We start from the raw sequence: 14,206 nt of genomic DNA on the forward strand, positions 1-14,206 counted from the left end.
CCGCAGCTTTAATTCATCCGGATGTTGAAGCAAGCAGGAAAATGCTGGTCGGTTGCAAAGAATGCCTTATTTGAGGGCTGCAAATGCCCTTGTGTGCCCATCTGACCCTTTCTGTAAGTGAAGAAGAGGGAAACCGTTTCAAGGGGACCATGTCGTTGCAGAGGCAGCTTCCGCCATTTGCAGCCCATTGACTAACTTGTGCTCATCAGTTGAATATCGAAATTCTAAATCCCCTCTTGCGACTTCTAGCCTCCTTTTTATGGCAGCCGTCCAAAAAAAGATTGCGGGCAAAGCCTCCGGTGAGCTGCCCTGGGCTGGCAGAAGGGAGCAAGACATTGCAGCAGCCACCCCAAAGGGATTGCGGAGAGAGATCCCTACCCACGAAGATTCACATTGAACCCACAATGTAATGAAATAATATGACTATCCTGCCCCTTCCAAAGAGCCACCTGTCTTTTCCATTTTGACTGCGACTCATGAGGAGAAATGAATCCGAATGGCTCTTTTCGCCACTGGAGAAACTCTGGGGAGGAGAAGGGAGGGAGGAGAGTTGCAAAGTCTTGTCGACTGAGAGGTGAGAAAGGGGCAGGTTCTCGGGTCCTGCCAGGTGGAAGAGATTCCGAGTCTCTGGGGGTGCTGCAGACTGAGGCCACTGACAGCCAAAAGCCTTTTTCCCCTCTGTGCTGGTTCACACTGGCTTCAGGGCTCTTTCACCTACCAGAGCCAGCTCATTGGATCTAGGCAAGGAGAAGCTCAAACTTGTTGGGGAAACTTGGCTGCATGGAGCTCTGTGTGTGGAAGACCAAGGGAGAAGCCAGAGGAGTTGAGTTTGAGTTTATTGATCTTGTATGCCGCCCATTCCCGAAGGACTCCGGGCGGCTTACAATAAACAAGAGAAGGGGATAAATAAACAAAACAACACTTTAAAATACACAACATTCACAGTTACCGTGGGGCTGGATATTTCACACGCCCCCCTGCCTGTTGGAGTAGCCAGGACTTGGTGGCTTTGCGGAAGGCCGGGAGGGTAGTAAGGGTCCGGATCTCCACGGGGAGATCGTTCCAAAGGGCTGGAGCTGCGACAGAGAAGGCTCTCCCCCGGGGAGTCGCCAGCCGACATTGGCTGGCAGATGGGATCCGGTGGAGACCTAACCTGTGCGATCTAATCGGTCTATGGAGACCTCCTGCACAGAAACAGAGCAGCTCCCCCAACATTATTGCAACGCGCTCTACACGGGGCTACCCTTGAAAAGCGTTCGGAGACTGCAGTTAGTCCAGAATGCGGCCGCGCGAGCAATATTGGGTGCACCGAGGTACACCCACGTTACACCTGTCCTCGGGACGAGCTGCACTGGCTAGCAATTGGTCTCCGGACGCAATTCAAGGTGTTGGTTATTACCTTTAAAGCCCTACATGGCTTAGGGCCAGCGTACCTTCGAGACCGCCTACTGCCACATACCTCCCAGCGGCCAGTAAGATCCCACAGATTGGGCCTCCTTCAGATGCCGTCAGCCAGACAGTGTCGGCTGGCGGGCCCCCGGAGGAGGCCCTTCTCTGTGGCTGCTCCGACTCTTTGGAATCAGCTACCCCCAGAGATCCGGACCTCACCCACCCTCATGGCCTTCAGGAAAGCTGTAAAAACCTGGCTGTTCCAGCAGGCCTGGGGCTGTTGACCTCATTGTTGAGGTCCAGCCCGGATTAGAATGAATGTATGTGGTGTTGTCATTTTAAACTGATAATTTTTCTCTTTTTTTCTCTCTTTTTTTTGTAAGCCGCCCGGAGTCCTTCGGGATTTGGCGGCATATAAATTTTGATAATAAATGAAGGAAGGAAGGAAGGAAGGAAGGAAGGAAGGAAGGAAGGGCAGGGCAGGGCAGCAAAGAGTGACACTTGTTGGGCAGAGAGGCCCACACTGACTTGGCAGAGGGCAGCCTCTGATATTTCTTCGCTGAACCCCAAATCAGGCAAAGAGGCTTCAGAGTCTCCTTGTGATCCAGCTGGGGCAGAGACAGGTGGCTCCTTCTCAGCTCTCCAAAGTCCACATGAACTCAAGCTACTGCTCCAGTCTGAAAATCCGTATTTTTATTTCAAAAAGCCACACCCAGAACCTGGAACCCAGAATCTAGCACCCCAAGGGGATGGCAGCAAGGACCTCCGGGTACCTGGCCATTCAGCCTTCAAGCCTGGCCTTCTCCCTCGGAGCCCCTGAGCCAGGCAGAGCAGCAGCCGAGGGCACCTTGCCCACGGCTTCCCTCCCCAGAACACAGTCCCATGCCATCTGGCCCTCGGAGGAATTGCCCAGGGCTGCCAAGGCGCTCTGCTGCAGAGCCTCTTCGAGAGGAAGCTGCCGGGTCCTCCGGGATTTCAAGGAGAGGAAGTCATTCCCCACAAGGTGTCCGTGTACCCCAGGCACCCAGCAAACGAGCACCTGAAGTTCTCTTTGGTTTCATCCGGAACTTCTTCCCGCTCTTGGCAAGGCTGGGCCGTTCCGTCGCAGCTCCTTGCCCTTCAAAGGCTGCCCCCTTTCTGCCCTTGGCAGGGGGAGGAAGCAGAGGGCATCTCTGGGGGGTGGACCGGGGACCCCTCTTCATCGTGAGGAACCTCGATGGGCTGCCTTGCGCTGCTGCGCTATCTGGGATGTGCAAGGATGACCTGCTTGAACCACTTGCTGACCGCACAATCCACCCGCATCACCAGGCCCAGGCCCAGCAGGAGGAAGACGCAGCTCACCACAAAGCCCACTGCTTCGAAGAGGAACCTGCCGGGGGGGGGGGGGGGAAGAGAAGCAGCACAGGGTGAGCCCAAGGCCAACAGGCAACGGATGCTCAGTGCGCCTGAACAGCCCAGCCCATCAGGTGAGCAGCTCAGGTGAAGCTCCCTCCCTGGGAAGGGTCTGTCACCAAAGAGAACCTGTGGAAGGACCTCTGCGGTTGGGTGTGGGTGTGTGTGTGCTTGGCAGGTGGGGCCTCATCCACAGTGGACGAAGCGCACACACACAGGCACCTCGCGAGGTTTGTTCCTTGAAGTTTGTAAAGCCCGTGTCAGGCGCATGAAATCAAGAACCAAGGGTGTCCAAACAGGTTCCACCACAAAACCGCGGTAGACAAAAGCGCGCTCGACGAAAGCGCGTACGTGACGTCATCACAGCCCGACGAAAACAGCACGCTGTGAGCGGTAAACTTAAAATTAACGCGAAAACCTTACCCTAACCCCCCCAAACCTAACCCTAACCCTAACCCTTAACCTAACGCTAAACCTAACCCTTACCTTTACGTGAATCGGCTTGCTTTAAAAGCGCTTTTTAAAGCGCCCTTTTTTCTCCGCGGTCGTATTTGTTGCGCTGCTGATGACGTCACGTACGCGCTTTAATCGGGCGCGCTTTAGTGGACCGCGGTTTTGACAGGTCACGGTCCAAACAAGCACACCGTTAATCCAGGCTGTCTCTACACAAGAGTCTGAACCGAGGGTGGAGGTTCCTTCTCTGAGCTTATGGGTTTCGTTACCGGGCTGGGTAACTTCTTGAGCGGGTGACCCCTTCAGCGAAGTTTAGGGGATGCTGGTGTCGCCGTTGTTCTGCTTATAAGGGCTTCGTGGGGTCAGGAAGCATCCCCTAAACTCCGCTGAAATTCTTTTTTTTAAAAGAATATTTTTAATTGAATAAACATCACAAACATTGGACATAGAGCGACCTTTCTGGCTTTGTCATTTCCATACATATTTTAACATAACAACAAAAACAGTTTCTACTTCAGCTACATTAATCTTATTAACACATCCCTTATCCTCCTTTATATATTTATCTATGTATTATCCAGTTCCAATTTTACAATCCTCAGAAAAATATTCTCTTCCGATTCCTTTTCCTCATTTCCAACCATTGATACACTTTGTTCCAAATTTCATAATATTCTGTCTCATCTCTATTTTTGATTGCTACTGTCAGTCTGTCCATTTCTGCACAGATCAAAATTTTATGACCTCTTCTTCGGTGGGGGGGGGGGATCTCTGTTTTTTTTTCCAATTCTGTGCATAGACCAACCTTGCTGCGGTTATCCCAGGCAGCATTAAACATGTCACCCCTTTTCTATATTTTTCTTTTATTATTCCTAATAAGAATAATTCTGGTTTTAAATTTATCTTTTGGTCTAATATCTCTTCCAACCACATCTTTTATCTGACGCCAAAATTCCCTGGCTTTTGTACGTAACCACCATAGACGATAAAAAGATCCTAAAGCCGAGTTACATTTCCAACACTGCAGAGACGGATTCTGATTCGTTTTTGCTAACCTCGTGGGAGGAAGATGCCACCTATAAAACATTTTGTACAACTCCGCTGAAGTTGTTACCACTAGCCTGGTAACGAAACCAACCCACAAGCTCAGAGGACGAACCTCCACCCGCATCCTCCACCAGAGCTGCAGATATTCGCCCCCATCGCGAAGAACCTGGACTCCTGTCGGTCAAGACAAACGGGCAGCAGGTGAGACTCAAAGGAGCTGAAGGAGGGCTGGGCTCTTGTGAGCGTGAAGGGATGCCAAAGTGATGATGTGCTTGGCCCTTCCCTCCCTCGGGCTCAGCCTGGTCCCCTCTTACATCCTGAGCAATACCCGCCGGGGTCCCAGGAGACCAGGCAGCCTAAGTGGGGCACCTCCATGTCCTTCAGCAGCCCCCTCCCTCATTTCTTCTGCTTTGAGCTGTCTAAAGCTAACCAAGTTGAGCGTGCACTGGGACGAGGAAGCTGGCAAAGCAGAATCCTGATTTCTACTCAGCCCCACTCCAGGTTTCCCGCCCGCCTGCAGTCCAGGCTCAGGGGTCCCGCCCCGACTCTCCCCGCCTGGGCTTTGGGACTTGGGTGGGGGGGTTAGAGACAGAGCTTCTTGCCACGTGGCAAAGACTTACTTTGGGGCAAAGACCTTCCACACCATCAGATGCCTCCTGAGGATCATGGCTGCCAGAACAGAAGCCAGAAGCTGTTGGGAGAAGAGAGGCGTGTGGCTCAGTCCAGGCAGGAGAGGAGCCAGCAACCTCACAAACGGAACCTACAAGGAGCCCACGTCTCTCCTCACCCCGCCCTGCTCCTGCCAGCCCCCTCCCCAGCTCTTATCTTCAGGCGCAGCCGCCCTGGCCTCCAGCAAGGGACAGCTGGAGCCTGTTCAGGAGAGAAGGGCCCCCCTGGGAGGCAGAGAGGGGAGATCTCCAGGACGGCCAAGGAAGGGCCAGAGAGGGGCCCCTTCAGACAGCCCCAGGGCTCTCCAGCTGGGACCCTGGGATGCCTCTGCTCCGTTACGCCTGCTCGGCCCCATCAATTGTGGACTGTCATCTGGGGGGGGGGGGCACATGAAAAAGAGTCTCCTTTGTGGACTGTCATCTGGTGGGTGCTGGTACACTTGGCCCCCACCCACCCTGCTGCTTTTTGAAAGGGCCCAAAGACGTGGCTCTGTGGGAGGGCCGGGAGAGCCCAGAGGGAGCCGGAGCCGGACACGGGGGCTGATGGGAGGGTGTGGATCTCTATTATATTATAGGCCTTGACCGGCAAGTCTGTTTAGTCGCCACTTGAAGCCACAGCGGCATTGAAAGAAATGACTTACGACCATTTTTTCACACGGCTGTTGCAACATCGCCGTGGTCACGTGACCAAATTTCAGACACTGGGCAAGTGACTCACATTTATGACGGTCGGGGTGTCCCGGGGTCACGTGATTCCCCCTTTGCCATCTTCTGACAAGCAAAGTCAATGAGGAAACCAGATTCACTTAACAACTGTGTTCCTAAACTGAACGCCTGCAGTGATTTACTTTATGAAAGGTCATAAAACGGGGCAAGATTCACTTAACAGCTGCCTCACTTAGCAACAGAGATGTGGGGCTCCGTTGTGGTCCTACATTGAGGATTCCCTCTCTCTCTTATCAGCTGCTCAGAGTCCCACGGGGGTGATCTGGGCAGCTGTTACAAATTGCTTAACAAATCAATAACAATTGATCAATAATCCCAGTCTCCACCGGGTCACAGAACGGAGCACCTGGGGATCCACCGGTTGCAGGTGGAGCAGCTCTGAATCCCCGCCAAGGCCGCCTCTCCCGCAGACGTACCTGGAGCCCCAAAATAAGCAGGTACCGGAGGCCCAGCTGCAGCAGCGCTGCTGAGAACCGCTCTGGGGCCTCCCGCAGCCTCATCTCCATCATCTGCTCCTCCGGCCTCTCCTGGAGCCGCGTCTTGGGCCTCCTGGCCACGGAGGTGCCGGCCTCACAGACAAAGGGCCACAGCAGAAGCAGCGGGCAGCCGGCTGCCTCGGGAAGGGGGAGAGGGATGACAAGAGAGAGAGAGAGAGACCCAAAGGCAGATCACGCGGGGGGCATAGAAGAGGGGCGTGCAGAGAGGCTGGCGCACGAAGGAAGGGCAGGCAGCACCACACCCCCCAGTGGTGGGTCCAAAGGATGTTGGAGATTCTGGAGGCAGAGACACACACCCCCCACGCTCTCCCAAGGGCCACTGTGACATTCCAGGGATGAAGGGCCCTTTGCCAATGCAGGGCTTCCTTTGGTTCCCACCCTCGGCTCGCCCTCTGTCCCAGCTGCCATTCACTCGGGACCCACCTGCGGGCACTCAACTAACCTGCCAGGAGAATCTGGGAGGCGAAGGTGTTGGCACCAACGAGGAGGGCGGGCAGCAGGTTGGTGCTGTGTCCCTGCGGAAAGCCCACGAAGGCCGCGTTCCAGTGGATGGCTGGGAAGACGGGCTGGTGGCCGGTGGCGTAGAAAAACTGGGCGGCGGCGAGAGCCCAAGCAACCAGGGCGTCCCACGGCACCTCGAAAGGGTCTGGGGAGGGACGGCAGAGTCTAGAGCCAGAGCCCAGGAATCCCCCGGCCCAAAGGCCTCACCCGGGGAGGTCTCAGCAGCGGAATCGGGGGATGGACACTCCCAGAGGCCCTTCGGCATCTCCAACTGCCACGCGCAGCACAGACACTGCGGCTAAACCGTTGGGCACTGCAGATCGGGCTTCCCCCCAGGGACACGAGGCTCAGAGGCCCTGCTGAGACCCTCCCGGGTGGGCTGCATCTCTAACCGCCTTTAAAAGAGGCCCCTTGCTAGGAGTTTGTGGGGGGAGATGACTTGGCCTCTCCAGACGGCCCGTGACCCGTCAAAACCGCACTCGACTAAGCCACTCCCGATTAAACCGCGTCGCTGACGTCATCAACAGGGCGACAACACCCAGCGCGGAGAAAGAAGGGCGCTTTAAATAGTGCTTTGAAAGCAAGCCGATTCAACTTAAGGTAAGGGTTAGGTTTAGGGTTAGGTTAAGGGTTAGGTTTAGGGGGGTTAGGTTTAGGGGTTAATTTTAGGTTTAGGGTTTACAGCATGCTTCTGTCTCTGCGCTTTTGTTGCCCTGTTGATGATGTCAGCGACGCAGTTTAGTCAGACGCGGTTTTGTGCTGGAACCCAGACGGCCCCAAGCCCAGAGACTCTGCTGACCAGAGGCAACATCCACCATCACCCTCCCCTGCCAGGTATTCCTCAGGCACAACTCGAGGATGTGGGTTTAGCCTTTGAAATCCAGCTTACAACCCAGCTGTGACCCAACTGTTTAACTCTTGATGGACCTGCCCAGAGGATAAAGCTGGACTCGCTTCCCCAGCTCTGCCCGCCTGTTGGGAAAGTAGCTGCCTTTTCTTCCGAGATGCCAACGCCTGTTTTGCAGGCCGGACTGCCAGCCCTGTTGCCCTCCCTTCCCAGGGGCTTCCCTCCTTCCCAGCTGAGACTCCTGCACGGAGTTTAGCTAGCTACCTTCTAAGAATGTGCTTTGTGCTGACTCCTTCCAGAGCCCCTGACCAGGGCCGGGCTGGGATTCCCGGACTCACCCGAGTGTGTGGAGGAGGAGGAGGAGGAGGAGAGGGCCCGGGCGCAGGCATTCATCCACAGCAGGGCGAAGGCCTCCACGAAGAGCAGGAGGAAGGCCAGGCTGAGCCGCTCCGTGTGCAGAGTCATCAGCAGGAAGGCCAGCAGGGCCAGGGAAATGAGCAAGGCGGCCGAATAGACGCTGCCCAGCCCGTAGGCCGCCACCGTGGCCCTGCAGCCGCCCGGGCTTTCCTCCAGCCGGCTCTTCAGGGACTCCTGCATCCGGCGGTACAGCTGGGGGATCAGGGACTCGGAGCTGGAGGACACGAGGGGGGGCTCTTGGCCGCCCTCCAGAAAGACGGTCACGGGGTTCCACAAAACCAGGAGGAGGCCGGCCACCCCCAAGAGGTAGATCCCGCGGGGGAAGGCCTCCAGAGCCAGCTGGGCCCAGGCGTGGCGCTTGACCAGCGTCTCCTCGGCGCCAGAGGTGATGGCCCAGTAACCGGCCAGGGCCAAGGCCAGCAGCGGGAACCCCCACCGCACAAAAAGCACCAGGGCGCAGGGGCTGTTCAGGTTGCCGTAATGGCGCAGCCAGCAGCGGGTGCCCCACACCAGACTGGCCAGCACCCCCAGGCAGAGGCCGTAGTAGAGGTTCTTGGCCCTGGGTTCCTGCAGGCTGGAGAGGGCGCCCAGGATGGAGGCCGTCTGGCAAGCCGGGGTCTCCTCGCGGCACTTCCGGAAAAGCCCCGACAGTCGCGCGCACACCACCACCACGCCCAGGGTGGCCAGCAGCTGCCAACAGTGCAGGGAGCCGTCCAGCCTGCCCTTCCACTGCAGCTTCAGCGCCTGCAGCAGCACCAGGGAGGTGAGCAGGAAGGGCACCACCTGGCCCTCTGCCACCACAAAGCTGTCCGAAAGCATGGCAGCGCAACGCAGGAAGAGGATGCCCAGGGACAGCCCCGGCCCCGCCCAGAGCCTGGGCTTCAGGCTGAACCCCTCAAAGGGGGGGCAAAGGCCGGCCGCCTTCGGGGCTGGGGGGCGCCTGGTCCAGCAGTGCCAGAAGAAGCCCAGCTGGGAGGCGGCTGCCCCCCAGGCGGACAGCAGGAGGAGGTCAGCTCTGGCCCCCCGGAGGAGGTGAGCCAGCCCCAGCAGGGCCACCCCCGCCATCCCCCAGAGCGAGGGGTAGAGGAAGAAGTGGCGGTAGGAGAAGTCCAGGCGAGTGGCCAGCCGGGAGGCCACGTAGCACAGCAGGCAGGAGGAGGTCAAGAGGGCGCAGCCGGCCACCATGAAGCCGGGATGGAAGCGGGCCCAGGACTCGGCACACACAGCCCGGGCCTCTCGCAGGTACTGCTGGAAGCGCGCCCGGAGCCCCTCCATCTGCGGCAGCAGCGCCAGAGAGGCCTCCTGGGCCGAGAGGCGCTCGTGCTCCTCCACGGCGGAGCGGAAGAGACGCTGAAGGTGCCGCAGCTTCTCCGCCGGGAGGTCCTGAGCGGCCTCTGCGTAGGAGTGCAGGAAGCGGTCCACCTGTCCGGAGGAAAGAGAGCAGCTGCTCAGAGCCCTGGAGAGGCTCTTTCAGCCAAGGGGGGGGGCACACTTCACTAAGAGCCTCCTGAGCCTCCCCCAAAGCCTTTCAGCTGCACCTTACTTTCACTTTCACTTTCAGTGGCAGCTTCTGTGCTCTGAGGGGCAGCTGGAGAGGCCGCTGCGCAGGACGAGGTTCCCCTGCTGGACTCTCCCCTGAGTGAGGGGGGGGCTTTGGGCTGCCTTCAGAGCAGCAGTGGCCCTTAAGACTTCCACAGTGGCCCACGGCCCTCTCTGGCTGGGATCGAACTCCTGGCAGTGGGCAGAGTTAGCCTGCCACCCTCCCTTCCAAGCCCTGACTTCCGAAGGCCCCCAGGGGAGGGGAGCCACTCTTACCTGCCTGGCATTGATGTCGTAGGCTGCCAGCTGGGCACGGAGCGAAGAGGCCGCGTCTCCCTCGGTTGCAAAGAGGTCAGCCATCACTTCCCCAATGTTGCTGTAGGGCACCGGCACCCCCAACAGAAGCGCCAGGGTGGGCACCAGGTTAACCTGTGGGACCGTCTGGGGCTCCTGAGGAGGAATGAATGGGGAACAACTGACGGGCGAAGATCGAGAGCTCCTGGAGGGCCCCACTTCTTCATCCAGCCTCTCATCAGGGACTGGCCACCTGGAGCTGCTGGGCGGAGCGGGGGGGGGGGGGGACTGCTGACCTCCATCCTTCCATCAAGATCACCAATGCAAGGAATTCCGGGAGCCCCTGGAAGGCTACAGGTAACCTTGCCCAAGGACACACCCGAGGGCAGCTCAGGGTTCGTCCTGCCTCCCATGGGCGTCGCCCACCTGATTTATTGGATTTATTGGATTTCTATGCCGCCCTATTCCCAAAGGGACTCAGGGCGGCTCACAAACCAAAATAGGGGGGGGGGGAATACAAACAAGAGGAACAACCTGGGGGGGGGGGGGGGCAGCCTTGTTTCGGCAGGGCCTCCGGCTCACCTCAGGGGGAGGGTCCTGGAAGAGAGGACTCTTGCTGTACACAAAGAGAGCCGCATCGAGCTCCTCGTCACTGTCTCCCCCGTGGTCGCCGGTGGAGGTCATGCCGTGGTCCCCTGCCACCAGGAGGAGGGTGTCATTTCCCAGGTGGTCAACCAGTGAACTGTCCATCAACAACATAGAACTTGAGCCACAGACTCTCGGCCTCCCCAGCACAACAATGGCTGGTGGATAACAGACACGGTGCCCTTTTAGGAGGAGCCACACCGCAACCCCCCAGGGGCTTCGGCTGGGTCTGGACGCTTGTGCCCTGCACCAGATGAGGGCAGCCGGTGGAAAAGCTGCCTGGCGTTCTGCCGGGGGAGTTTGGCTGGGGGAAGGAGGGCTTCCGCTCCACTTCCAACTCACCTGAGCATCTCATCCATCTGGGAGAGCTTCTTGGTCATTTCGGGGTGGTCTGGCCCGTGTTTGTGACCACAGTGATCCACACCCAAGAAATGGGCAATCAAGAGATCCCATTCGCCACTGTCCACTGCCACAGGAAAGAGGGGAGAAGGAGGTCAAAGGTGAAAGGGGGTGCTGCCTCGGAGGGAGGGCTGCGGGGGGAGGGGGAAGTGCAGGGCCCGCTGGAGCCTTCTCTCCAACGCAGGGCAAAAGTTGCGCCTGGAGTCAGCCGGGCCAGGAAGAGAGGGGGGCAAAATATGAGAGAGGGGAGGGGGAAGAGCTACGTCAGGGATTCCCTGGACCCATCAGAACCAGGCTGAGGATTGTGTCCGCTTGTGCGTGCAGTGGGCAGGGCAATCAGCACGGCTCCAGTTATACGAGTGACAGGTGCGTGTGTACTTGCTGCTTGCGCAAATGGAGCTGCACATGTGTGCACCTGGAACCATCCCCCCATGTCCACCTGGGTCCCCAAAGCTGGAAAGCTTGGAGACGGTTGAGCTCCCTGGACAGGCAGCCGGGGCAGCTGAGGCTGGGACTCTCCTTTCCCAAACAAACCCTCATGCGAGGCAGACGGGCAGGTGGGGGCAAGGACAGCCAAGGAAGGAGGTTTTTAGGGGTGAAACCGACCGAAAGGTTTTTTCTTAAAACATGCTTTTTGGGCCTCCGTTTCTTGGCTATGTTACAAAAGCCACGAAAAAGCGTTTCCTTAGCAAAATCCGGATCCCTTCCTAGCTGGTCCCCCGGGTCGTCCTTCCCGCCTGACTCCGGCCTCCCCTCGCGTCCCCCAACCTCCCAGGCAGGACAACCGGGGCCGCGGCTCACCTGTCTGGTACAAATGCTGCAAGATCCCGTCGTCCACCGTGTGCAGGTCCTTGACGTTGAAGGAAGGGAAGAAGTGGGCGCGGTGGAAGGCCTGGGGGAAGAGGCCCTCCCAGGTGTCGTCTCCCATGAAGACCACTTTTTTCCCTGAAAGACAGGAAGGGGGGGGTAGGGGGCGTTGGCAGAGGCACAAAGGAGGAGAGGTCCCCAGCAATGGCAACCAGCAGGTGGTAACGCAGCCCTGGGCATAAGGGTTCCACCACAAAACCGCAGACGACAAAATCGTGCTCGACGAAAGCGCGCATTTGACATCATCACAGCGCGACGAAAACATCGCGCTGTGATCGAAAAATGTAAAAATAAAGCGAAAACCTTACCCTAACCCCCCCAAACCTAACCCTAACCCTTAACCTAACCCTTAACCTAACCCTAAACCTAACCGTTAACGTAACGCTAAAGCTAACGATAACCCTTAACCTAACGCTAAACGTAACCCTAATGCTCTAACCTAACCCTAACCCTTACATTTATGTGAATCGGCTTGCTTTAATTTAATTTTTATTTGAATTTTTAATTTTTTCCGTCACGCTGTGATGACGTCAAATGCGCGCTTTCGTCGATCGCGATTTTGTGGACCGCGGTTTTGACGGGTCACGGGGCATAAGGCCTGCTCCGCCAGCGCTGCCTCCTCCCATTCCAGGAAGCCTCCTTCCTGCTCCTTCTCCCTCTCTCTCTAGAATACAATGAGTCCTTGGGAGAAGGGCGGCATAGAAATCTAATAAACCAAACGACGACAGAGCTGGAAGGGACCTTGGAGGTCTTCTAGTCCAACCCCCTGCTCAGGCAGGAAACCCGACACCATTCCAGACAAAGGCTTGCCCGACTTCTTAAAGGGAGCCTAGGTGGCGCAGTGGTTAGGAGTGCAGTACTGCAGGCCACTTCAGCTGACTGCTATCTGCAGTTCGGCGGTTCAAATCTCACCGGCTCAAGGTTGACTCAGCCTTCCATCCTTCCGAGGTGGGTAAAATGAGGACCCGGATTGTTGTTGGGGGCGATATGCTGACTCTCTGTAAACCGCTTAGAGAGGGCTGAAAGCCCTATGAAGCGGTATATAACTCTAACTGCTATTAAAAACCTCCAGGGTTGTCAGAAGAGATTGGAGAACCATTTTGCCTGAAAAGGGTCTACTCAGCCCCTGAGTCCAAAGCTGGGGGGCGGGTGAGGGGTGGGGGTGGGGGTGAGGGATCAACAGCTAGATTTCCCAGCCAGGAGGAACACCGTTTTGTGTCCAACAGGCGTTTTGGATTGATGCAACTATGAGCCACGCCCAACTTCCAAGATTTCGGAGATTCATTAAGTCAGTGTTTCTCAACCTTGGTGACTTTAAGTCCTGTGGACTTCAACTCCCAGAATCCCCCAGCCAGCATAGCTGGCTGGGGGATTCTGGGAGTTGAAGTCCACAGGACTTAAAGTCACCAAGGTTGAGAAACATTGCATTAAGTAAACCAGAAAGTGGCTTAGAAAGACTCTCTGTTCTCCTGGAGATGGTGAGAGAGCAACTAACATCCATCTACTCAAAGGCCCCGGGACAGGGGCTTTCAACCTGTGATGGGGGGGGGATCCCTTTGGGGGGTTTCCCATCATTACCTTTGAAGCACTGTTATGGTTCGAATCAGCTTGGCTACTACTGGAGGGGCAGAGGTGGGAGGCTTCCATGCTATCCAGCAGCAGCCAAGAGAAAGAGACTCTCCCGCCCTCAAGAGCGATTTGAAGACGACCCCCCCCCCCCACCAAGGAAGCAGGAGGGCTTTGCAGCCTCCTTCAAGAGGACTAGCGCCCCGGGTCCCCCCTTTCCCACCGTTGCTGGCCAGCTGCCAGAGCAGGTTGTCCTCCCGGACGGCGTAGGAGGCGAAGTTGCTGCCGGCGTCGACGAAGGTGGGCAGGGAGCCGGTGGTCAGCGCCTTCAGCCGCTGCATGGTGGTGCTGGGCGGGTCGGCGCGGAAGCGGTAGAGGCGGCCGTGGCGGGGCTGCCGCAGGGCCAGGCGCCGCGGGACCACCAGCCGCCCCTCGAAGGGCCTGGGGGAGCCGGGGACGGCCGGGCCCGTGGCGGCGGCGAAGTCGAAGCGCAGCGCGTCGATCAGCACCAGCGCCGCCCGCGGGAAGCGCCCGGGCAGCCAGCAGGGCGGGGAGGCCGAGGCGGCGGTGGCGGGAGGGCCGCCCGGCGGGAGGTGGCAGGCGCTGCGCTGGCTCAGCTCCAGCCGCATCAGCAGGAAGCCGCCCGCGAAGAGCGCCAGGGCCGCGCACGGGAGCAGCGCCGCCCAGGCCGCCGCCGCCAGCGCCGCCGCCCGCCCGCCCATCGCGCCCTTGGACCGGCAGACACCCGGAAGGACGGCGGGGCGGAAGGGGCCGGCGCGGCGAGCGAGGAGGCGGCCGGAGCGGCCACGGGGGCGCCCCCTATCGGCGGGAGGACCAAGAGACCACCCTCTACACCAGTGTTTCTCAACCTTGGCCACTTGAAGATGTCCGGACTTCAACTCCCAGAATTCCCCAGCCAGCATTCGCTGGCTGGGGAATTCTGGGAGTTGAAGTCCGGA

General features: G+C 58.0%; 1 protein-coding gene across 3 annotated transcripts; it reads right to left on the reverse strand.

Annotated features, from left to right (window-relative positions):
* Positions 1-2,065: 2,065 nt before the first annotated feature.
* LOC116506040 (GPI ethanolamine phosphate transferase 3-like) lies at positions 2,066-14,006 on the reverse strand. 3 transcript variants are annotated; one of them, XM_032213607.1, is made up of 11 exons: positions 13,471-14,006; positions 11,616-11,759; positions 10,758-10,881; positions 10,353-10,512; positions 9,753-9,926; positions 7,859-9,359; positions 6,615-6,818; positions 6,092-6,285; positions 4,902-4,972; positions 4,394-4,455; positions 2,643-2,758 (listed from the first exon to the last, which is right to left on the reverse strand). In XM_032213607.1, the coding sequence occupies exons 1-11, from the start codon at positions 13,967-13,969 to the stop codon at positions 2,727-2,729; spliced, it is 3,165 nt and encodes a 1,054-aa protein (XP_032069498.1). In that variant the 5' UTR covers positions 13,970-14,006; the 3' UTR covers positions 2,643-2,726. The 3 variants fall into 3 exon arrangements, with proteins under 3 accessions (XP_032069497.1, XP_032069498.1, XP_032069499.1); XM_032213606.1 differs by lacking the exon at positions 4,394-4,455 and having other exon boundaries at positions 2,066-2,758; positions 13,471-14,004; XM_032213608.1 differs by lacking the exons at positions 2,643-2,758; positions 4,394-4,455; positions 4,902-4,972 and having other exon boundaries at positions 6,148-6,289; positions 13,471-14,005.
* Between the last annotated feature and the right edge of the window lie 200 nt (positions 14,007-14,206).

The sequence above is a fragment of the Thamnophis elegans genome, chromosome 3 (assembly GCF_009769535.1).
Source record: "Thamnophis elegans isolate rThaEle1 chromosome 3, rThaEle1.pri, whole genome shotgun sequence".
Classification (NCBI taxonomy): Eukaryota; Metazoa; Chordata; class Lepidosauria; order Squamata; family Colubridae; genus Thamnophis; species Thamnophis elegans.